Source organism: Diceros bicornis, chromosome 4 (genome assembly GCF_020826845.1).
Source record: "Diceros bicornis minor isolate mBicDic1 chromosome 4, mDicBic1.mat.cur, whole genome shotgun sequence".
Taxonomy (NCBI): Eukaryota; Metazoa; Chordata; class Mammalia; order Perissodactyla; family Rhinocerotidae; genus Diceros; species Diceros bicornis.
The window spans coordinates 29,285,070-29,310,509 of NC_080743.1; the positions used below are offsets into that span (position 1 = coordinate 29,285,070).

Consider the following 25,440-nt stretch of genomic DNA (forward strand, 5'->3'; position numbering starts at 1 on the left):
ATGTATGTCATTTTCTTTGGAGTGATTGTAAATGGTATTGCGTTTTTAATTTCACTTCCAGTTTGTTTTTGAATATCAAGCAAAAATCTAACAAAATAGAACTCTAAAATGTGTCTCTTGAAGCTCTGGCCTTTTCTTTCAGCTTGCTCCTACAAATGGCTTTACTAGGCCTTTTAGAATTAAAATAAGGGTGGAAAGGTTAGATTTATTAGTCCATCCAGCCACTTGATGTCAGATGTAGAAACACTCCCTTTCACAACATCTGATCATTATTGGCACTTGAAAACTTCCAGGAACTGGGGAGTAGTCTCTTTCTTTATATATAAGGGAGTTCATTTCAATGTCTGATAACTGATTCTCATTGTTCATTTTGCTGTTGACTCATGGTCATTGAAGACCTCCAAATTTTTTCCCTGCCCTGCATCTTCTCGCCTTTTTCTTTCAGATGCAAGGATCCAGAGTCCATCTCTGTGTGCCCTCTCTCAAATAACATCATCTTGGGTCTGGATTCTTTATTCTGTGCCCTTCCCCCAGACCTACATTAAGTGTAGTGTGGCTCCAGTTTCTAATGACACAAGCCTTCCAGAAGCCCAGATATCTGCAAGTGATGGGAGTACAGAAGCAGAAAGGTGCCTAAAGCTTGTGGGGGGGAAGAGTGGCTTGTCTAGATGGTATGAAGGAAATGACCAATAATACATCAAACTCCACCAAGCATTGGACTCTTCTATATGCTATTTTAACGAAGTTTTGAGATGTTACTTAAAATATTTCTACAAATGAAGAAATAGGCTCAAAGGAATTTTGATTTCCCAAGATCACCCAGTTGGCAAATGGTCCAAGGATAATGGACAACATAATCTCAAATTGTGTTGGTTAAAAATTAAAATTCTGGAACCATATTCTAGATCTAAACAATCAGTTTCTGGGGTGGGTTGAGGAGTGGAGCAAGCTCCCTGGGTGCTTATTTAGCATTCTAAACTTTCAGAATGATCTTTGCCCCTATATTTTGAGCATCTTATAGTTAACAATGCATGTTTGTGCAACAGATGAATAAGTACACATAAACAACTCCAATGCAAGGTAGAATGATATACAATAAGTACAGAGAACTATGGGTTTTCAGATTGAAGGAAGAGCACACTTGGCTAAGATGAGATCAGTGAAGGCTTTAAGGACTAGACAGCATTTACAACGACTAGTAGACAAGATTTTCTTTGATTGTAATCTTTATTATATATATTCAGCACAGTATTCATTGCTCATTTTATATGGCTGTCCACAACTATAATACAATTTGAGCAACAATGATTGTGCCTTAGTATACTTCAGATGAAAAACCATTACATGCTGAAGCAATTTCTTTTAAAATTTCAGATAAAGAACTGTCATTTGGAGAGGCATACAAATAGTTACTCAATTTTTGTCAATTTTAAGACGTAATAACAATGCTTAAGAAAGATAAATATACTTAACATAAAATTACATTTCAATTTGTCATTTATTTCAGTGCTATTTCAACCACTTATTTACCCTCTATGTCTTGAAATTCACATTAAAAAATTGCATATTAATGATCCAAATGCAAATGAGAGTGAAACTCTAGGCCTTAAATATTGCCGTATTCTTAAAAAAGTTTATATAATTAAAAACCGAAGACAAAATCAGCCAAGTGATAAATAGCTTACTCAATTTTAGCATAATTTTAATTTTGAAATTGAATACTGACATTAAAAAACCATGAGGCAGATAAAGAGTATGCCTTTAGAAATATTAAAGAACTTATTTCTTTGCTTACAAATTTTACTTTTTTTGGTTAATACAGGCAGCCATTATTTAAGATGCTTAAATAAACTCACTCTTTTCACTTTGTGTCTATAAAAATAAAATTGTCCTCAATATTCCTAAATTTTTTGTTTTCCAAAGAAGGCTATTACTATATGGTAAGAAGTTAGTGAATCAAGGGCTTAAAATCAGTGGCACAAATCATATGTAGAAGATGATGTAACAAATTGTTAGATGAAGGGTCAGAGTACAGTACAGTAACCAGCCATACGTAAGAGGTAGAATTCTTAATCACAGTTTTATAGAAAAGATGCAGTTTATATCTGTACTGTTTTATTAGTTATAGTATTGTAAGTTTGCTTCTCATTATGACTTGAACAGAAGGGAGAAAAAGAAGGGCTCTTCACAGGCCATGATATTTTTGGCCTTTGTTTTGCATGTGTTACAGGGACTACTCCTGGACACTTAAAGCATTTTCTTGGCCAATTAAGTTAATTGATCATTATATGGCATTTACCTCATTTTTAAAAAGCTTCAAAATAGGGAAATCTAAGCTTCTGTTCACCCAAGGGCTTAAGAAAGAGGGAAATAAATCTCTTTTTGTACCACTCTGAGTGTGAATTATAACTGAAACCATTATCTCTGGATATCATTATTGCTTATTAAGAATTCCAGCAGTACTAACCTACAGAGGGGTTCTATACTCATAAGTTGATTGTTTCTAACTCATATTTGTCATAAACAATATTATAAATGGGTATAACCAAAAAATTCTATTTAATTCATGATGTAGCTAAATTACTAGTATTTGAGTAAGACTCCACAGACTGGAATAAGCTAGGATGGCAGAGACTTTATATATATAGTTATTCACACATTGAGTGTTTAACCTTGAGAATTTGTGGGTTTCCTATCTTTACTTGAATGTCAATAAATAAAGTGATCAGAAAGGTCATTTTATGAAAGTTAAAATTATAAATATGTACACCCAGTGCTAAACCTTACAGTAGGGCTTATGTTTCATAACATGTACCTGAATACTTAGATAATTCAAAACAGTTGTAAAAAATAAAAACCCACAGCCAAGTATAGTTTTTTCCAATTAACTGGAAATTAATATCATGATTTATATTAGGATTGAGTCCATGATGAGCCAATCAGATTCCAGATACTTACAGTTTAGGTGAACTTAATTTTGATCAGATATTCTCAAGCTTACCTAAATTCTTTTTTATTCATTTTATTAGTTCTTTTTATATAAGATTTTGAGAACTCAGGAGATATTTATTTACATTAGGCCCAGATCCTTTTAGCAATATTTCCTTCACAACTGCTGGTAATAATGTATTATCCAAGTCAGTAGTCTTGTTAAAATGAATGCAATACTGTTGACATATAATATAAAAATAAAATTATTTTCCCACACATTTAATTTTAAAATCCTATTACCTTAGTTAAGAATTAGAATGTGTGCTTACGGAGGCTGAGCAACCTTTAGCTGTTCTTCACTTCAAAGAGAAAATCTGTCCTAATTTTAATAAGTTGACTTAGCATTTGTAAGAACTGTCAAAATGTCAGCTTTTGGGAATGTAGGCTAAGTATATAAAACTAATACTTTTTGCTAATATTTTAAATTGAAATACATTTAGTTATAAAAATCTCACAAATCTTTCACAGCTATGCTTCTATTTACATTATAGGAGAGAGGCATATGTAAAAAGAGAAAAGTTGAGTCTGTTTTCTAAAGGTATATTCAATTCATGATTAGGTAATTCTCAGATGACTTATAACGTAATATATTGAAAACTTCTACAATTAATTTGTAATTGCAACATTTACAAAGAAACATCTAGGTAAGAGAATCTTTTAAAAACATTGTTCGGTGTTGCATTTAGGCCCAACGTTCATTTATTTAAATCACTTATGATATCTGCAAAATCTTTTTCAAACTGAGGGAAATGCTGTTATTAATATGGCTTCATTCAACTACACCTATACTCTGCAGAATATTTCTGTTATACACTTAAGTACAACTGGAGCAATAAGATTACTTGCACAGACGAAAGTGAAGACTTTCCTTTCACATTAATATTATACTTGTTTCACACCTATGGTAATGCCTGAAAACATTTTGGAAAAAACTATTAATGGTCTTGACTGTAACAGTTCATTGCATTTTTCCGTCTCTTTTTCAATGTTAAGTACTCTGATTTGGAATTTTAAGTTCTACTTTTCCTCTTATCTTCAAATAGGCTCTTTAGCATATACACTTGAATGGCTGACACCAGCACCATTACCACTAAATTAACCATAGACCAGAAATTGACTCTGTCAAAGTTGCTTTCTTGTATGTTTCGATCACGAGCTTCAAATGCTCTAAGCAGAGTTTGGATATGACCACTTTTGCTTAGTCTGGACTTGATACTGTTGATGGATTCCTGGAGATAAATAAAATAATTTTACTATAAAACAATGCTCAGTAATTTTAAGTTAACTTAAAAATGTGCTTCATAGTACCCTGATATTCTTATTAGTTTTATATCCAAACACAATTTTAATTAAAGGACAGGTACTATGTAGATTACCTAAAGATCTTCTGTAAGGTTATATAAAAGTTCTGATATATTTAAATTATTGTTTATAAATAGTTATTTAACAAAGGAGCAAAGCTACTGTGAATTGAAAATAAATAAAATGAAAATATATTTGAGTGCCATAGTGCTAGGAATTTTATCTACATTATGTCTTTCTTAGCTCTCACAACCATAAGAAAATGACTAAGTTTAAAAAACAGAACTGATAACAGCTTGTAGGTATTTACTTCTATATAATCCATTGTGTGTTTATAATATTTTCTACTTTGAATGTTAGTCTGGTCCAATTTAGTTCTAGCAAAAACACCAAATGTTTTTATCTCACAAATAGTAGTGAAATTAGAAAATATTTCAATTTTAGATATGTATACTATACATCCAAAAGAACAATCTATTCTTCATACAAAAATGTTCCAGGATCACATTCATAAAACAGGCTTACCAAGATGCATTCTAAGTTGCATATCTTCTGAAAACACTGTATTTATAGTAGGGTCCTGGTAAGAAGTGATGTGAAAACTATAAAAGGGCTATATATAAGGTAAAATTAAGTTGAGATTTGAAATGTCAAAATATTTATGGCAAAAATAAGAAAATACTAGCAAAAGATTTTCCTAGTTAGTCACCTTGCTTAAAATCCTCATTTAAGCAAAAAAATACACTCAAAATTTCAGACTGCTCTGCTAAACCTACAAAAGTACAAAGTGTGATATTTATCAAATGGGCATATTTGTAAAGGAATGGTAACCTAGTAATGCAAATACTTGCCAGAAAAATATGGGATTCAGATTCCCAAATAAAAAGACCATGTGTAATTCTTTTCAATATCATAATGATGATAGTCAAATATAAAATTAAGTTTGCTGTTATGATACAAAATTTGGGAGGAGTAAATGGAAAAACCTCCTGAAAGACATTTTATTTTTCATGAAAAAGGACTTATAAGTATTTTAAGCCATATTTAAAATGGAACTTTCGATTATTTTGTTTAACTGTGTGAATGAAATCTTGAGAATGCACTGAGTACTAATAAGATTTATAACTACTTGTATTTTGTTTTATTGGCAAAATAAATTTAAAATGGAAGAATGTATTAATATGATGGAGATTTTAAAAATGGGTAGGAAGAAGACTGGACCAGTAGTGTAACTATGGATACATCACTTCCATTTTAAGCCAGTTCCTTATCCATAAAAGGGAATGAGAGGGGAAAAGGAGGGAGGTTGGAGCTAGACTAATGATAACTCTTTTTCCAATGCTAAAATTCAACTAAGTTTAATATCCATATGAAACCATGGTGAGCTCCAAGACTGTCATGGTAAAAATTCATGCCAATCAAACTTAATCCTTTCAGTTTCACAGTAACACCAATGGAAAAGGTAAGAAAACTAAAATTTATTGTGTGCCAGACACTGTTTAAAGCACTTATACCCATGCTATATCACATTTCATCCTCCCAACTCTAGAGGTATTATCCCCATTTTGCAGGTTAGGAAACTAAGGCTTAGAGAGCTTAGTCACTAAGGAATTACACATATGATATGATCATTTAATTTTCTGACTTCTCAAGCTAACTGATCTACAGTATGTCTCTTTTGCTTTAATTTGTTAGGTGCTTTCCTGAGAAACCTCAAGTGATCAAAATATCACATTATTAAAAAAAAGTTTCAGGTTGTAAAAGTATTAGAGGTTATACAGTTTCAAACTTGCAGTAATCACGTTATTTCTCCTGCAGGTATATATGCTGTTTACAGATATCGCTGAGTAAATTCTATCATTGATTACATCTAGCTGTGGATGAAGGGTAATGACCTTTCCCCCTTATCACTGGCTATACTATTATTAGCAAACAGGTTCTTATAGATGCATATTTCATTATGCATGTTTATGATTAACAAATCAGAAAGTGATTCAAGCAAAGAAGCTATATTCTAAAAAAGTTTGTCCTCCTGAGTGTAGTGCTAGTTTCTGGTAATTGCTAGGTCTACTCTGAATAATGTCAACAGAGCAAGTTAAGTAATAGTAAATTTCATGTTATAAAAACTATGCTGTAGGAAAAATGCCTGTACACCTTAAGTGTTTACAAATTACTCAGTTTTATTCTATGTGTAAGTACACTACAGATCGTTACATTCTTCTGTTTGTGAACATTCTAAGGGAGTTTTGTAGTTAAGAGCCTGTGTTCAAATTCTAGTTCTCCCTCTCTCTAGTTATGTTACCTAATCTCCCTAAGCCACAATTTCCTCATTGGAAAGATGGAGAGAAATAATCCTCATAGAGTTAATTAAGGATTACATGAGCTAATGCAGAAAAAAATGCTGAGCTCAGTGCCTATCATATAGTAAGGCCTCTGAATGTTAATAATTTTTTATTATTTTATTAAAAGACCGTACTGACCAGGATGTCTTCCAGTTTCATATCCAACATATCTGTGCCAGTAATATATTTCTTCCAGTCCTCTTGTTCTTGCTCCTGTTCTCCCATATTATCCAGAATTAATTCAAAGAAAATCACCTTCTCAGAAATGGTGCTGAATGTATTATCAAAGCAGAACATGTAGTCACCAACTTCAGTCTCTACCCTGTAATAAAAAAAGTACATGTCTTCAGTTATCTATACTTCTATTTGGGATCAAAGGAAAAAATACTGTCAATAAAGAGAAGAAATAACTTGGTTTATAATAATTGGATAGCTTACTGAAAGAAAGACTTCCTTAGTATTGAAAGATAATTTGTAATTTCTTGGGAAAGAGGCAACCTGGAAATACATATTCAAGTACTTGCAACTTAGATGTGCTTGGCATTTACTCAGTAAATTATGGTAAATGATCTTGACTTAATTTTTGGAAACAGATAGGATTAAAAACCTATATACGTGATACCTCATGATGAACTTTATTTTTTTTGGTGAGGAAGATTGGCCCTGAGCTAACATCTGTTGCCAGTCTTCCTCTTTTTTTTTTTTTTTTGTGAGGAGATCAGCCCTGTGCTAACATCCGCCAATCCTCCTCTTTTTTTGCTGAGGAAGACAGCCCTGGGCTAACATCTGTGCCCATCTTCCTCCACTTTATATGGGACGCCGCCACAGCATGGCTTGCCAAGCAGTGCGTCGGTGCGCGCCCGGGATCCGAACCAGCGAACCCCGGGCCGCCGCAGCGGAGCGCGCGCACTTAACCACTTGCGCCACCGGGCCGGCCCCCAGTCTTCCTCTTTTTGCTGAGGAAGATTAGCCCTGAGCTAACATCTGTGCCCATCTTCCTCTATTTTGTATATGGGACGCCACCACAGCATGGCTTGATAAGTGGTGCATAGCTCCACGCCTGGGACCTGCACCTGCGAACCCTGGGCCGCCGAAGCTGAGCGCGCAAACTTAACCACTACGGCACCGGGCCAGCCCCTCGCGATGAACTTTAATATTTATACATTATTAAAAGTAATTTATAATGAGTTCAATTCATATGCAAATATGACTACAAACCTCCCCCCTTTCAATTGAGATTAATCAGTAAAGTAAGTTTTGTTTTCAAAAGCAGTGATGGATTGTTCTAAATACTTTCTTCTAGGGTTCTTGCTGATTAAGTACATCTTTGTCGTCTAGTTTATAAAGATTAGGGATGAGGTCAGTGACCAACAACTAGAGCTTTACCCTCAGTGGCATTACTTTTACTGAATAAATGCCACTCATATCTAAACTAAACTCATGATCTTGGTCTCATTAGCTTCACATTCAAGATAATTGGCCTGGGCAGAGTTAATTTAGCAAAATGGTTTTCTAATAATTTTTTTGTGAAGAGAAACTTTAACAAGCAAAATATTGCGCTTACTTTTCAAGGTAAGTAAAATAAGGTTCACATAGATTAAGATACTTGCTCATGATCACACAGCCTGTTATAGGCATAGATGAAGCTTGGTTTTCTGACTCAAGTTAATTGATCTTTCTACAATACTGCTCAGAGCCTGTCTGCATTCTTTGCAATCTCCTCAATCATAACAAAGCTTTGTCTTTTGAGGATGTATTTTTAATCTTTGGAAGGAGCCTGAAGCAAACACTGGTGAATACACTGGGGAACAATTTTAAAAGGAAAAAACAAAACAAAATGTCATGATTATTATGTAAAGTTAAATATAATGTTAATAGCTTTTTAATTTAATTTTGTTTAGTCTTAATTTTATTTAACTCAACTTTGTTTAGCCATTCTTAACCCTGCACTGGATAAAAAGGGTAAGCTTTGTACCTACTCTCTTTATATATAAAGCAGATGTACATACAGTACAAAAACGGACATGTAGTATATTTGTGGTATTAAAATTTCATGGGAGGATAATTAGGGAAAAAAGTCTTAAAAGGCTGCATCAGGACGGGGTAAAAATGAAAAAAGTTTGAGAAGCACTGACTCAAATGTATGAGCTTCAGCATGTGTACAAAAAACTTTTTTACTGTATAGTCATTCCTATATTAATTCTATATCTATGTTCCTATATATTCCTACATTCCTATATTAATCTTTCTAAATCTGTGTTGACTGCTTTTAGTAGAAAGGAATTTTATTACTAAAAATGATACAAAATATTATCCAAATGAAAATGCATAGAATAAATTTTCCTTTCAAGTAGAATAAAGAGGTAGCATAAGTAATCCAAAATGTATAAGTTCTGCTGTGCGTTAGGATAATATTTATTCAGTTGGCTAGAAAAAGGTGTTTATAGGACTTCGCTCTCCAGGCAGTGCTAGACAAATAGGTATTACTTAAGCTGTTTAAGGCTCTGTTTGGGGACAGTTTTACTAGCCTTGACTTCTGGAAGGACAGTATTTGTTTCAAAGATTTAACTTAAGAAAAAAACTATTTCAGTGCCGTAACTAAGATTTTAGTTGCCTTTAAAAAATATAGCTAAAGATACAATTTTTGTTTAAACCTAATTTATAGAAAGTAGATTTATAAATTTGGTGTAGTGATTAAGACTCAATTGGAATGCCTGGTTTTAAATCCTGGCTTCGCTGTTCCGTAGCTGTGCAACCTTCATCGACTGACTTAAGTGCTCTAGCCTCAATTTCCTCATCGGTAAGATGATAATAATATGTACCTCATAGGAATGTGGTGAAGAATAAAAAAATTAATACATGTAAAGTGCTTAGAACAGTGGCCTGGTAGGTACATCAAAAGAACTCAATAAATAAATAAAAACTCTTGTTCATATACCTATCAAAGAGAAACCATGGGCAATTCCAAGTATATCAATCTAAACTGACTTTTTAAATTACTATTTCTTGGGCCGGCCCGGTGGCTTAGTGGTTAAGTGCGCGCGCTCCGCTGCTGGTGGCCCGGGTTCGGATCCCGGGCGCGCACCGACGCACCACTTCTCCGGCCATGCTGGGGCCGCGTCCCACATACAGCAACTAGAAGGATGTGCAGCTATGACATACAACTATCTACTGGGGCTTTGGGGGAAAAATAAATAAAATCTTTAAATTACTATTTCTGTTTATTAATAGTTTATGCAAATATTTTTTCTGAGCTCTGCATAGGTAAAATGCCATTTTAAAAAGTACTTTGAAATGAATATCTTAAAAAATTATGGTTGAGACATCTTTTCCCCCTCATTCATTCATCAGTTAACACTGGTTAACCAGGTACTTTGGTTAACAAAGACCAATAATTATAATAATAACTAGTACTTACATAGTGCTATGTGCCAGGGATTTTCTAAGCATCATATGGCAGAAAGCAAGAATTTGGTCCATCCTGCCTCCTCCTCTTAATAAATGTGTATCCCTGCAGACTTATTTAACATCTCTGAGCCTTCTTGTCTGTAAAGATTCCTTGTCTGTAAAATGGGAATCGGGGAGTCAAAGAATCTATCTCATAGTGGGTTGGAATGATTAATTTAGAAGCATATAAAATGCAAAACCTAGTTTATGGCAAATATTAGATGGTCCGTATTTGCTCCTCTTCTTCCTATAAACTCACAGTTTAAACACAATAACAATATTGAGTAAAGACAGTGCTATAGTAAAATAACAGAACGGAACAGGGAAACACACCAGTGAGATATGAAGAAAGGGAAGTGAGATGTAAGAAGAGAATATATGGCCTTTTGTCAAACTCTAAACTCAAAGAGTTACAACAAGTGTTTTCTTTCTATATGGTTTCCTATGGTCAGATTTTTTACTTTCAGGTCTTCTAATTACCTAAAAAGAGTGAGGTCTGAGTAAAAACAATAATTTTTACACACACACACACACACACACACACACACACACACACACACACACACTGAGATGTATTATACTGTTGTTTTAAGAAAGAAAACAATGGGCAAAGATGACATAGCCAGCAGCTCAAGAAACCAGAATACATACCTGCAACAGGAACTTATAGTTAAAATAGCCTGTGCTAGCCAGAAAGGCAGGTTTAAAATGCCATAACAGATTGAATGCAATACCTAGGGAATACTCATTTATTTAACCAAAGCAAAGAAAAAATTGTCAGGATCAATACAAAATGCCTAAACAAAAAGAAAAAGGTTAATGGAAGACTTGTAGTTTAAGATAGACCACTATCAAAGACAGTTTAAAATGTTCATATGGAATCATTTAATACTGATAATTAATATCAAATGTGCTAAATTTCCCTGCGCTGCACATAGCCCACTGGTCTTACTCAGCCCAAGGAACTCAACTAAGAGATTACTTACGTGTGAACTCCATCTGATTTTCTTTGTTCAAAAACTAAGGTTCTTCCTTCTGGAGAGGCAAGATGAAAATCAATATCTAATCCTGCTCCATCTAAAACCTGTAGAAAAGCACAGAAGAGAAGAACACATATTACAAATTCTGCAAATAAAAAATTAATAAAAATTATATAAAGTGGATCATAGGATGAAAAGATTTTCTAAACCTAGAGGGGTAAGAAAGTCAATGGACTCATGTTAGGGCTAGAAAGGAGCAGAAAGATCATTTAGTTCAATTCTATTCATTTTTGGAACTTGTCCCTTTCTTACCAATTCCTGTTGCCACCACCTAAATTTAGGCCTTATGAGTATTACTGAAATCCTCCTAAAACAGTGCCTTCATTGAGAAGCCCTATAGAATGGAAAAAAACATAGAAGGGATTTCAAATGGTGAAACTTTTTACTTAGGCAATTTAGGGCATGCTGTGTAACTTTTCTGAGTTTGTTTCTTCAATAAAATAAGAATAATTAGCTGCTACTTAGCCTGGAACTCAAGGCCTCCATGATCTGACTCCAACAGACTTCTTCATCGCATTCATCTACTATTACCCAATATGAACTGTATATTCCAAGTAGACGATTTACTTAACGGCCTATGAACCCAATCTGTTCCTTTACGATCCCTAAATGTCCTGATGATGATGATGACAGCAGCTAAAAATTACAGTTTACGCCACACATTGTTTTAAGTGGTTTATGTGGATTAATTCCTCACAACAACTCTAAAAGGTAGGTCCTATTTTTGTTCTCATTTTAATTAAAAAAAAAAAAAAAACCACACACAAAACTGAGGCATAGAGATGTACTTTTCCCAAGGTGATACAATAAGTGGCATGGGCAAAAATTTGAACTCAGCAATCTGCCTCCAATGGCTACTCTTTTTCTTATATTGACACTCCATTTTATTTTTCTTGGTCGCTTTAATGGAATGATATAAAACATTACCTACTCCTGTGCTCTACTTACTGATCAACAGAACTGGTTTCAAATGGCTAGCTAAATGTATGTAATTCTTTTTCTTCTATAAATCCCAATGAAATTAAGAAAACATAATACAAATAATCCATAACAACATTGGAAATCTAGGATAGCTGTTAACAGACTAGAAAAGTAAGGAATTTCTGGAAGATATTCCACTGAGCAAAGGATATATCTAGCTACCAATATCTATCAATCTCAAAATTCTCAATTAAACAGACGAGAGAAAAACCAAATATTTGTTGAAATTGATGCCCTCTTTTTCATGTTATCTCAGAGGATCAAATTCTGAAAAAATAGTTAATATAAACAGACTTAAAAATATGTTTCCTCGGATAAATATATATCTCCAGAGAAATTCAAGAATGTAAAATCCATAAAAAATGAAAATACTGATATGAAAAAGTTTTTAGAAAAGCCAAAAATGTGATTGCCAAAATAAAGCCTTAACAAATATAATGATAGCAGAATGAACATGGATGGAGACTGAAAATCAGAGAACAAGAAGGAGCCAAGGAATTCTCAGAACAAGGTGAAAAAGTATAGTAGATGAAAAGTATGAGGGAAATGGTAAGACCTTTCATGAAGGACAGTTAAACATTTTCAATACCCATCTAAGAATCATTTTAAAAGGAGAGACCCAAGAGAAACGAAGGGAGGAAATCATCAAATAGGAGAATAAAAATTCCTGCTTCAAAAGATAAAAATCTTTAGACTGAAAGGGTCTAATAGATGTGAAGCAGGATAAATGAAAAAAGATCCAAAAATCCTACTGAGTTTTCCAAAGGATTTAAGAACAACCTAGAAATTTCCAACGAGATGTCAGTAGAGAACTGCAAAATAACAAGAATTGGAATTGACAGGAGAATTCTTATATGTAACACTAGATGCAAAAAAACACAATAGTCATGTCTTCAAGGTTCCCAAGTAAGAAAATTATATTTACTGAAGTGAAAGCAAAAAGTAAAGCCATTTTCAGATATCCAAGGACTCAAAGCATTCTAAAAGAATTACTCAAGGTTATCCTCCAAAAAACCAAAAAAAGATATCCATTAAATCAGAAAACGAGATATAACAAAACCAAGCAAAGATTCCAGTAAAACAAAGTTTAAAAGATATTATTGGTAGTGGCTGTGAGGCTCAATGAAATTGTTAAAAATGATATTTAAGAATACAAAAGCTAATTTAAAAAAATATATATATTTAAAATATAGAATATTTATTAAAAATACCATAATCTGAAACTAAACTTCCCAATGATTTCAATGGAATATGATGCGCGAGTGCCACTTTTCCCTGTCTGTACTGCTGTTGTAATGGTCTTTAAGTTTCTCAAAGGTATTCTTCTGTCTTCTTCCTGAATGCCTTGGCATATGCTGTTCTTTTTACCCATCGCCTTGTTCTACTCACCCCTTATGCCTACTAAGCCTGATTCTTCTACAGATCTGAACTCTTCTACAGATCTGATCTGAGGATGTCTTCTCTCAATTCCCAGATGAAATCAAGTCCTCCTATTAAATAGTCTCATAGCTGCAGGCACTTACCCTCATAGCAATTATCAGTTATAATTTCACATTTATTTGTGTAATAATTTGATTAATGTTGTCTCCATACTAGACTGTATGAGGGCATGACCTATACTTTTACTTACCATTGTATCCTTAGCATCTAGCATAGTGATTACACAAATTAAGCACTCAATAATGATTTAAATTTTTAAATGAATGATCTATTTTATTCATAAGATATATGTACTGACATTTAAAAGTTCCACGAACTTAATATAATGTGGGGCTGGTGAATTATCCTAAAAGTGTCCTCCCAAACCTGGAAAGTAAGAAATGGGTAAAATTTTTCAATATGTCACAGTCACCCAAGGGCAATGTCTGGAACATCTGTTCCCTGACATTTTAAAAAGCGAGACAACAATCAGTAGCTTGTGTTACTGGAAAATTAATCGTGGAGTTAGAAAATGCAAACAAAAGTTGAAGATAATCTCTACCCTGCAAACCCCTCTAACCTTGTCTAGGACTACAGTAAAATGATTTTACTTCTCTCCTCAATCAAAACAATTAAATTGTTTAGGGAGAATGCTTTGGGGGAACAGTCCTTTTAAGAGTGACTAAAGATGCAAAGTATAAAGCTAAACCAAGCCAGTATATAACTCTAGAAGTGTAAATGTAAAAAAACTAATATTCATTGGATATTTACTACGTGTCAGGGATGGTCTATGAATACTTATTAACTCATTTTTTCAAGTCAATTCTATGTTGTAATTACTATTATTATCTCTATTTTACATGTGAGAGGTTAAGTAACTTGTTCAAAATCACACAGGTAGTAAGAGAGAGTCAGGATTTCAACCCAAGTATTTTATCTCTAGAGCTGGAGCTCTTAATCATAATAGGTCAGTAGTTAAAATAGATTTCCTCCCTAATACCTGGGTAAATACTGAGGAATTTTTGAATAATACAAATTGTTTCTTACCTGGACTATTTCACTAATCTCCTAGTTGATTTCCTTGCCTCTAATTTTGCCCTCCTTAAATCCATCTTCAACACTGTACCCAGTGATCTGAAAAACATTTTTGACTATGTTACCACACTGTTTAAATCTTCAGAGGCCCTTGTACAGAATAAGGGCAAAGCTACTTGGCATGGAGGACAAGACTAAGATTCATGATCCATTCTCCTGACCTCTTCAATCTCTTTTTTTTTTTTCCTACGCCCACCCTAGACTTTATAGTCTTCAAGTCTAACAAAAACTCAGTACTTGTAGTGTCTACTACATACTCCCCACTGCGAAAACACTCACACTATGCATTTTCACAACTGTCTATTCATTTTGTTCCTTTGCCTAAAATGTCCCTCCTTCCTTGCATTCTTGTCTCACTTAAGCATCTTTGTAGACTCAAATTTATTTTCTCCAGGAAGCCTTTATGAAACCCCAGAGAAGTCACTCTCCTCTAATAGCACTTAACCATACTTTATTGAAATTACCGGTTTATGAGCCAGTATCCCTTAAACATCAAGATCCTTGAAAAAGGGACTCTCTGTATTGTACCCCCCACCCCCACCCCGGCATACTGGCACATGGTAACTGTTCAGTAAATGAACTTCTGGAAATCAAGAAATGTTGAGTTGTAATCTCAGTTTTCCTCACTTTGTGACTTTGGATACTTTATGCTTACCTTATGCATCTATAAATAATCTAATGCTTAAGTTACTTCGGATGAGAATTCCACATAACTTTTTATTTTGCTCTATATCTGACAGTACCTGTTATTGAAAAAGATTCTATATATCAACTTAAAAAAACTAATATCTGATTATAAATTAACTTTTAAAAAATTAAAAGATGAACCACACGAACGCATCGTTTTTGCAGTGCTACCTAGAAACATCGAAATTTGCTGTGTGGAACTAACAAGATTTCTTCTAAGAAATTATCCTCTATCAGAATGACTACATAAATTAAGGCAACTCTCTATATAACATTACGCAGATACTAAAAAGGAAACAGTTACATGGAAGAAATGCTTACAATGCTGAATGAAAGAAAGGTTATAAAGTTTTAATATACAATTAGACCTTATTTGATTTAAAAATAATTGATATGTAACTGAGGAAATGCACTATTAATTACATCAGTAGCCCGTTTCAAAATATTCCAAAATTGGATTTAGTGACAATCACACGGTCACAATTCAAAAATCCTTAACCGAAGCAATGACAGTGAAGATTTATAACATCGGAAGTGGGTGAGGGTGGTGGGGAATAAAACAAGTGTCGTCATCTCGTCCAATGATCAAGAAGAACGTGTATCAGTCCTGTATTGCGAAATTCTCAGTACCGGAGCCTGTACTGGCTAGCAAAGCGATGGGTGAATTATAAAACAAAGAGAAAAAACCCGACAACACTAGCGCTGGCCTCTTTCCCACCGGAGGAAAGGGGAGAAGGCGGGTAGTCAATCCCAGGTCCCGCCTAACTTGTCGGTCTCCGGCCCAAGAGTCTCGCCTCGTGCGCCTGCGCGGAGCTGGCCGCCTGCCCCGGCGGCCCTCGTCTCTTCCCCAGCCCGGTCGTCCGCAAGAAGTTTCTAAGCGGGTGAGAGGCGACGACGCGGTGCGTCTGGGATAAAGGCAGGAGGCTAGCTCACCCTCTGCACTTACTTGGTACTCGATCTCCAGCGAGGCCTTCAGGGGCATGGGCTGGTAGAAACACTCCTTCTGGCCGGCCGGAAGGGTGAACGTGAAGTCGCTGTCTAAGGAGGGCGTGAAGCCGGCCGCACCCGGCAGCAGCACTGGGGGCAGAGCGGCCAAGAGGAGCACCGGGAAGGGCAGCCAGATCTTGTCGCCCATTCCTGCCGGGGCGATCTGGGGTTGGAGAAAGCGTGCGAGTGTGGCACCGAGGCTCGGCTTTTCTTCCCTGGACTCCTCGTGGTAGGGAAACCTGGAGCCTGAAGAAACTCCAGGTGGCGGCCGTAGCACCGGCAAAAACTCCCTCAGAGGGGGAAACGCCGGCCTCCAAAGGGTGGGGACTGAGGGCGGGGCCACCAGTCCTTTTCCGCACCCTCCTCGGTCCCGGCCGCCTCCGGTCCGGCGTGTGAGCGGACCGCCTCACACCCACACGGCTGCAAGTTCCCATGGCTTCCCCCACACCAATAGGCGTCGTGGGAATAATTATGGGAAATGTAGTTCCGAGCGAGCGGGCTCCGCCGTGTTCGCAGACTACGATCCCCGAGAGGCCCCGCGCCTCTTGCGTCGCCCCACGCAGAGCCTGCCCCGGGGGGCGGGGCTGGGGCCGGGGAGGCGCGTCCCCCAACGGTTAACGCGGCGGTTCGAGCTCGGGAAAGTCAGGGTTCGCTGGCTCCCCGCGTGGTGTGTCTGGCTTTTTCACGCCCGAGGCCGGGAGGAGGGTCCGAGGCTTCCGAACGCAGACGAGAGCGCGGCGTGCACTGTCGTCGGGTGGGGCTCTCTCCCAGCCACAACTTGGGTGGTGAGCGACTGCTCCTTGGAGGGTGGCAACTGGCCTACGTGGGGAGTTTTGTTCATTTCTCTCCCCGCACCTTCGGACGCGCTTCGTCTGGTCCTTGCCGCGCACGCTGCTCTGCAGGGTTGTGTTTTAGTTGAGGAAAAATCCTAGAGGAAGGTGTCTTGTTTTCCTCCGCTTATTCCAGATGAACGTAGGATCAATTCTGTCAAATTGAGCTTACTTGAGACAGGACAGAACCTATGATCTCTTCCAAAATGAGGAATCTTTTTCGACTACAGCCCGTCCTGTTACATACAGGGCTATCACACTTGTTCTTTGGTGTGATAGGTGTGCATGTGGACAGCTTCAAACACATTGTTATTAGGGCCAAAATATGTCGTTGTCCGGCCCTGTAGGTAGCATGATGTCCTTTTCCACATATGTACAGGCAATGAAGGTAGACTTTTATAACTACTGTTAAGTTGAAGGGAGGAGGAATCTTCATTTGACAGTAAGTGGTCCAATAGGAAAGTGAAAATATTTGAATATCAAACGTATTCATTGATACTTCAGAAGGGCTAGAGAATTGTTAACAGTAAAATACACAGAAGATGTTGGCTAGAAAACCTGATTTAGTTGAAACATAATATCGAATGACATTTTAGAGTTTATTCGAATTTTCTTTACCCTTTTTTCCGTCACCACCCTGTCGAAGCTAGAGATGTTGAAAAGATAAAGCAGAATGGGGACCTGATCCGTTGACTTTTGTCTAGGAGAGACTTCTCACTTAAGCAGAAGCCAATTTGTGGAAACAAAAGGGGAAAGAGGGTAGAAACATTTTCCCTATGATTGCATAGCTTCTCATTTAATTTCCTGCCATATTTCCTTCCAATAAGGTGAGAATTTTCTTTTTAATCTCCTTACATCTGAGAAATTTTGAGTGGGGAATAAATTTGTCGTACTATTTTAGCTAGATGAGGGAAAGAAAGGGCAGTTGAGGAATCATTTATTCACTGAAAATATAGAGCTCCTCTAAGTGTCTTACAGTCCTGAACATAATACACAGGACTCCTAACCTTTTGGAGCTTGAGATGTCAGAATTCTAGAAGGGTGATGAAAGAGGGATGCTACAATGACAAAGGTAAATGGGTTCTGAAACAGGAATGTAATTTTAAGATTATGCAGAAAGATCTACAGAAGTAGTAGAGATTATAAATCCTTAGTTTTTATTGTGTTAATTATTAATAATATGTATTTTACTACATAATAATTATATGTATTAATTATTAATAAGAAAATGTGGCCCTTTATCACGATTTTTTTATGCAAAGGAATTTAGTAGAGAATTTCACAACCCTAGAGATACTCATCAGTTGAAGAAACAAGCTTTCTTCATATATTTCTGAGTTAACATGCTAAATGTCATTTTGATCTCTGTGGTTGTGATGTGAATGTGAGTGTTTTTTAAATTTTATAACCAGTGTGAATGAGAGAATGGGATATCTTTTATCTAGTAATAAATTGCCTTTAAAAAAAATCAATGACTGTAATGATACCAATTTTATCAGATGTTCAGAGCTTGTAGAGTTATGATGTAAGTTCAAACACCTCATATTGAAATTGATCTCTAATAAATTAGAAAATAACAGTGTGACTTAAGTAAAAGGTCTTTGGATCCTGATGACCTAGGTTCAAATCTTGGTTCCACCGTTTACAGTTTGTATGACCTTGAGCAAGTTATTTAATTTGTCTTATTCTTAGTTTCTTCATCTTTAACATGGAATAAAAATACTTAGTTCACACAGTTGTTAGGTTAAACGTGCTTAGAAAAGGGGAACTGAAATAACTACACCCTGGCTATAATGAAAAATTGATTCATTGAAACTCTGTCGAACTTTCCATTATGGCTTTACACTTCAGAGAAATTCTTTGCTACTGGGTTTTTTGTTTTGTTTTGTTTTAAATCACTGTGAAAGATTTCACAACATTTGAAGTAGAAAAATAATGAGTTAAATTCTATTAGTGAGAGTATTTTGCTGACACCACAGATTCTTTCAGGCAAGGTGCAAGAAATGCGTTTCTTCTTTTAAGAAATGGAATCTAGTTCACCAGACTACTATAATAAAGACAAAGAAGAAGAAAGTTTGCTTGCAAATGTTGCTTCCTTAAGACATGAACTGAAGATAACAGAATGGAGTTTGCAGAATTTAGGGGAAGAATTATCCAGGTAAGTAAGTAAAATCACATATAGAATTCAGAGTATGACTTTAATTTATGAATGTAAAATATATGAATTTCATCATTATATATTGTGTTTCTAATATGTCTCTAGAATAGAAAATAATGTTCTATAGTTTTGAATATAACTCTCAGTTTAGGAAAAAAGTAGAAATATTAGAGAAGCATTAACATATTAAGAAAATACCTTTAATAAATTAGGACTCAGTATAAAATATATGCTTGGGCCTAATTAATCTTTTATTATTATGACTGTTTTTTGAATCTTAAGTAATCCTAGCATAAAGGCTCTAGAAATACATGGATTGCTAGTTTAAAACTAATTATGGTTTATTTAAAAATTTAGTTTAAACATTGCCCTTAGTTCATAACTGTAAATCTGATTTCCAGCAGCATTTCAGGTGCTTTCCTTTCTGCTTTCTTACTTAATGTATAGAAATTTGGAGTGAATACTTAAACTATCTAAGAACTAAAATGTATTTTTTCTTTTTTCTCTAGTGTTAGTCCAAGTGAAAATTCTGATTATGCCTCTAATCTCTCAAGGTCTGAAAGGCTCATTCTGGAAGATCTTTCTCAGCCTAGCCAGCTTGGACTTTTGAATCACTCACCTTATAAAAAAGTTTGTAAAATGCCCAGTAGCAATACTGATTTTCAAAAAAAGCCAAGAGAGAAGGTTATTGTTTTTAGATCTCTCTACTTAAAAGTAGTTGTAGTTTTAGACCTGTCTAGTTAAAATACTTTTTCTTTGAGTCTTTTCTTTAAATGCCTTATTCGTGTTTTCTATAGTCTTTTACTATAGTGCTCAAGACTCATTGAATTTAAATATAATAGTTCTTAATATGTCCTAACAAGAAAGTAGTTATTTTGGTGTATTACTCTGTTTATAAACTTCTGTATTTATTACTTTTTGCAATTAAATGTCTTGTTTTCTGAAGTAAATTACTGTACCATGTACATAATAGGTAATCAATTATTTATTAAGTGGTTAAAGTATACTTACTGTTTAGCCTAGATCAGGTGCTATGTAATTGCATGGCACTATTCTCCTTTCATTGTCTCTAAATTTTGTGTATGATCTTAGGCATCTTTCCTGGTCTGGAACTCAATCTCTCTCTCTCCCTCTGTTTTATTTAGTCATATTATCTATCTCCCTGTGTTTACCTCTCTTCCTTACTGAGCCTTTTTATCTCCTTTTCCACTTTTTTCCTGTTGTTTATTACCTCCCCTACCCCCACCAGCGCACATGTATACACGTGTGGTTGCATATGTACATCATAATCTTTTTTGATAAAAATTTGCTTTTCCCACTTCAGAAAGCCAACAATTGAGAGGTTTTCTTTTTGTAAGGAAGCTATAATGAGCTTAGATTTTAGAAAATGAATTCAAATTCCATGTCTACAAAGATTGTGTAATTCTGGGAGATTTGATGACTATTCTAATTCAAATTGCTGATTATTTATATATATGTGCCTTAGTTGAAATTATTCTGTTTTACCCTAAGCAAAATCAAAAGACAAATGACAAATTGGAGGGGAAAAAATATTGGTAATGCCTATTAAAGGTAAAGGGCTAATCTCTTTGATATGTAAAGAGCTCTTAGAAAGAAGAAAAGATCAACAACCCAATAGAAAAATGGGCAAAAGATATGTATGGAAAAGGAAATTAGTGATCTTCAAACGAATAAAAAGGTGTTCAATCTCACTCATAATAAGAGAAATTCACAATAATGAAACTATAGTTACCAGTTCTTATGTATCAGATTGTTAAACATCCAGATGTTTGACACTGTATTTTGTTGGTGAAATTAGGGGGTAATAGGCACTCTCCTAAATTTCTGGTAGGAATGCAAATTGATACAACCCCTATGGAGAGGCATTTGGTAATGTTTGCCAAAGTCTCAAATGCATTTACCCTTGACTAGTTGGAAATCCTATTTCTGGAAAACTACCTTCAGGTACACCTGCACAAGTACAAAATGAGGCATTGTTTGTCATAACAGAACATTATAAATAGTTCAAGTGTCCAGTAGTAGGGGATTGGTTGTATAAACATGCAATGGAAACTACAGCTGAGGGGAAAAAGAAAAAAGGAGTTTCTCACTGTATTGACTGTGGAGAGATTGCCAAGATATATTGTTCAAGTAAAAAAATGCAAGGTGCAGAATGATATATATAATATGCTAGTTTTTGCACAAGGAAGTGTGGAGGTTGGATAATTTGTATTGCTTATATATGCATGTGAAAACACTAGAAGACTAGGTTTACTTAAGGCCATAACTTAATAATAACTCTCCTATATAAGTGATTTCCCATATTTTGCTGTATAATCGGTGTTATATAAAAATTTATAAACAAGAAACTAATAAAAATGGTTACCTACCTACCAAAGATGGGAATGAGACTTCTGTGTATACTTTTTCTTATATATAGTTTTGATTTTTGAATTGTGTAAATATATTACTTATTAAAAAAAATTAAAGAAATCATGTTTTGAAACCTTAACCCTCCTGAAAATAAAATAATTTATTATAAAAATGTATGTTCAAAAGAGTATAATAGAAATATTTGTATAGTTTAAAGAATAATTTATCCATTATCCATATCATTGTTGGTGGACATTTGGGTTCTTTCCATTTATTGTCTCTTATGGACAATGTAGCTATGAATATTTGTGGATCTTCAGGTGCAAAAGTACAAAGGTTTCTATCAGATTTATAGCCAGGAGTAATATTGTTGAGTCTTAGCAAGTTCAACTTTTCCAAAGTGTACCATTGTTTTCCAAGCTGAACTTATTTATGTACATGTCCGCCAACAGTGGAGGAGAGAGCGCTGATTGTCCCACGTATCTTCACCAACACTCACTAACTATCTTAACTCATTTTCTGAGCTACTTAGTCACTTTATTGATAATTGTTCATCATTTTCCATTAATTACATGTAATGCTTAATGAAATAATCTAAAATAGATTGTTCTTTTTCATTTTTCAGATGTCTTTTTCATCCTCTACCCCCATGGATCAGGAGATCAAAAGTCTGCGAGAGAAACTTAATAAACTTAGGCAACAGAATGCTTGTTTGGTCTCACAGAATCATTCTTTAATGACTAAAATAGAATCTGTCCACTTTGAATTAACACAGTCAAGAGCAAAAGTATGTTTCTTGAAGTGGTGACTATGCCAACAGAAAATAATTGTAATCATTTTAAGGTTTATAGTTGGAAAAATATTCCTTGTATTGCCTTAATGTATTATGTATAATAACTTTAATTATGATAATATAATATCAGCAGAATCAATTTTATATGAATTTAATATCTGAAAACCATTTAAGGGAACTTGTATAGTCTGTGCATTTAGATAAGTCAGAGCTTGTTAAAATCTTAAGATTGCCAATTTATGTGGTTTTACTTTTTGTACCAAGGAAATATAGCTTATTTATCTTCCTTTTTAAAATAATATCTTCTCGTTGAAAACTTTAAAACTAGAAAAAGGAATAGGGAGAAAGATCACCCAGCTTCCATCATCTAGAACCTACTTTGTTGGTTTATTACATTGTTGAATCCAGACTGTTAGAATGGTTTTCTTTTTTTCTATGTTTTTTGTTTCATACATAGTCTAAGCATTTTCTGATGCATTTACTCAGCTTTTCCAATGATCATATTTTCCAATGATCATATTTTATGGTAGCATTATGTTTCCTTATGTGATTATATCATAATTTAATTAAAGCTCCCCTAAAGTGATTTCCTATTTTTGGCTGTATGATTAGTCATTTATTTTTTTTTTTTGTGAGGAAGATCAGCCCGGAGCTAACATCCACACTAATCCTCTTTTTGCTGAGGAAAACCGGCTCTGAGCTAACATCTATTGCCAATCCTCCTCCTTTTTTTTCCCCAAAGCCCCAGTAGATAGTTGTATGTCATAGTTGCACATCCTCCTAGTTGCTGTATGTGGGACGTGGCCTCAGCATGGCCAGAGAAGGGGTACATTGGTGCATGCCCGGGATCCTAACCCGGGCCGCCAGTAGCGGAGCGCACGCACTTAACCGCTAAGCCACGGAGCCGGCCCTGTATGATTAGTTATTATACAAAAAATTACAAGAAACCAGAATGTCCAATAATAGAGACATGGTAAAGTAAATTATGATATGTTCATATGTTTGCTACAAAACCTTTTTTTTTGAGGTAAATATATCACTACTAAGATGCAAAGTTGTTTGACTTTTATGGAACATTGTGAGATTTAAATGATATAATATGCGAAAAGGCACTTACAACTTTGTCTACACAGAGTCAGCACCCAAAAACTGTTACTTAATATATTAAGTAGTAGAAAAACATTACAGAGCAACACATGCACACTGATCCCAGTTTTGCTTTCTATAAAAAGAGCACGTGTCTGTATGTTTGTGTGTATGTATATAGATATCCATATGACATAGAAAGACAGAAAGATTATGCTCCAGGCTATTGTTTATAACTTTGAGAGGGATTGGAAGGTCATAGTGAGGCTTTCACCATTTACTTTTATAAACATATTGTTTTAAGTAGTAGAGTTATGGGAGATCTTGTTTTTCCTTTTGTATTTTTAAAAGAAACAAAGTACTATTAGGGATAATTCCAGCCTAACGAGAAAAAAATGCTGCAGTGAACATAAAACTTTTTTGGTGTTTGGGATTATTTCTAGGATAGATTTCCAGAATGACCAAATCATAGGGAAAGAATTTTTTCGGGCATTTACTGTGTTCTGTCTACGTTCAGTATTCTACTGAATTTTTTTTTTTTTACATTTCTACATTTTTTTTATTTCTTTGAGGGAAAAGTATTGTTTTACTTTTCTTGATTTCTCTTGAAGTTTACCTTTTCAGTGTATTTTTTGCCATTTAGGTTTCTTTGTGATTTGTCTATTCACTTTTTCTGTTTATTAATTATGTTTTAATTTTTTTAATCAATCACTTCTTAAAGTTATAGAGGCTTAATTATTTAAAGTCAAAGAGATAGTAAGAGAGTTTTACTATAAGTACTGAACTAAGGGCATTTTGTTCCTTTCTTTTAGCATATAGCACACCAGTGGTTAGTTATTCTAGGTAGTAAGATGGATATTTGTATTTTACTTCCCATCTCAGCATTTTCTTTTTTTTGGCTGAGGAAGCTTCGCCCTGAGCTCACATCTGTTGCCTATCTTCCTCTATTTTCTGTGTGAGCCACTGCCACAGCATGGCCATTGACAGACAAGTGTTGGGAACCAAAACCTGGGAACCAAACCAGGGCCGCTGAAGCAGAGCGTGCTGAACTTAACCACTAGGCCACCGGGGCTGACCCTCAGCATTTTCTTTTTTTTTTTTTAATTAATTAATTAATTAATTTTTCCCCAAAGCCCCAGTAGATAGTTGTGTGTCGTAGTTGCACATCCTTCTAGTTGCTGTATGTGGGACGCGGCCTCAGCATGGCCAGAGAAGCAGTGCGTTGGTGCGCGCCCGGGATCTGAACCCCGGGCCGCCAGCAGCGGAGTGCACGCACTTAACTGCTAAGCCACGGGGCCGGCCCAGCATTTTCTAAATTGCCTAATAAAATGTTTTTTAGGGAGGCTGCTTTTTTTAGGGCAGGACTCAGATTTTGATGTTGCATAAATGCCACTATTGGAAATCTTTTGCTGAAATTCTCCATTGGTACCAATTAATATATTCATAATTTACCTTTTGGCAATGTTTGTAGTTACACTCCTGGAACCTGGCATCCTGTTCTTTCTGAGCTTATTGCCCCCTTGGGACTGCTCTTTGATGTTCTTCTAGGTTGGCTCTACTGTTTCCTGGATCCCATGTCTTTCTTGGTTTCCTCTTTCTTTAATTGGAGCATATTTTCCAGAAGCTTCCTTGCCTGTCTGAAATGTCTTAATTTCTCCCCCACACTTGATTGAATTCTAGGTTGAAAATTATTTTACCTCAGAAGTTTTAGGACATTGCTTTCTTGTCTTCTGTCCTCCAATGATTCTCTGAAAAGTCTGATGCCATTGTGAATCACTTTCTTAGCATGTAATCTTTTTTTTTCCCATTTGTTTTTCCATTTATGGTGGTTTTTAGGATCTTCCCTTGGTGTCTTAAAATTTCACAATAAGGTGTCTTTGAATAGACCTTTTATTACCCATTGTGCTGG

At 35.2% G+C, this 25,440-nt stretch overlaps 2 protein-coding genes across 14 annotated transcripts in view; one reads left to right on the forward strand and one right to left on the reverse strand.

Moving 5' to 3' along the window:
- Positions 1–1,276: 1,276 nt before the first annotated feature.
- Positions 1,277–16,568, reverse strand: TMED5 (transmembrane p24 trafficking protein 5). 4 transcript variants are annotated; one of them, XM_058538553.1, is made up of 5 exons: positions 16,251–16,568; positions 11,069–11,166; positions 6,891–6,957; positions 4,819–4,906; positions 4,074–4,220 (listed from the first exon to the last, which is right to left on the reverse strand). In XM_058538553.1, the coding sequence occupies exons 1-5, from the start codon at positions 16,437–16,439 to the stop codon at positions 4,159–4,161; spliced, it is 504 nt and encodes a 167-aa protein (XP_058394536.1). In that variant the 5' UTR covers positions 16,440–16,568; the 3' UTR covers positions 4,074–4,158. The 4 variants fall into 4 exon arrangements, with proteins under 4 accessions (XP_058394535.1, XP_058394534.1, XP_058394536.1 ...); XM_058538555.1 differs by having other exon boundaries at positions 4,819–4,873; positions 6,774–6,957; positions 16,251–16,564; XM_058538552.1 differs by lacking the exon at positions 4,819–4,906 and having other exon boundaries at positions 1,277–4,220; positions 16,251–16,559.
- A 346-nt stretch (positions 16,569–16,914) lies between these two features.
- The window catches only part of CCDC18 (coiled-coil domain containing 18), a 103,152-nt gene continuing 94,626 nt past the window's right edge, over positions 16,915–25,440 (forward strand). Inside the window, exons 1-4 of one of the 10 annotated variants that reach the window (XM_058538540.1) lie at positions 16,915–17,948; positions 19,101–19,279; positions 19,789–19,963; positions 22,278–22,439. In XM_058538540.1, coding sequence (XP_058394523.1) covers positions 19,146–19,279; positions 19,789–19,963; positions 22,278–22,439 — 471 coding nt within the window. In that variant the 5' untranslated portion in view covers positions 16,915–17,948; positions 19,101–19,145. Of the gene's footprint in view, positions 17,949–18,402; positions 19,280–19,788; positions 19,964–22,277; positions 22,440–25,440 lie in introns of those variants that run through there. The other 9 variants (XM_058538541.1, XM_058538542.1, XM_058538543.1 and 6 more) reach the window with 9 other exon arrangements.

Bases quoted from the DNA above. Each gene is read 5' to 3' on its own strand.
- TMED5 (XM_058538551.1), bottom strand. From the start codon at position 16,439: ATGGGCGACAAGATCTGGCTGCCCTTCCCGGTGCTCCTCTTGGCCGCT. The intron at 6,958-11,068 runs GTAAGTAATCTC...TTTTTATTACAG, and splicing joins AAATCAGATGGAGTTCACAC to GGTAGAGACTGAAGTTGGTG. The intron at 4,221-6,773 runs GTCAGTACGGTC...ATTTATCTCCAG, and splicing joins TGAAACTGGAAGACATCCTG to GAATCCATCAACAGTATCAA.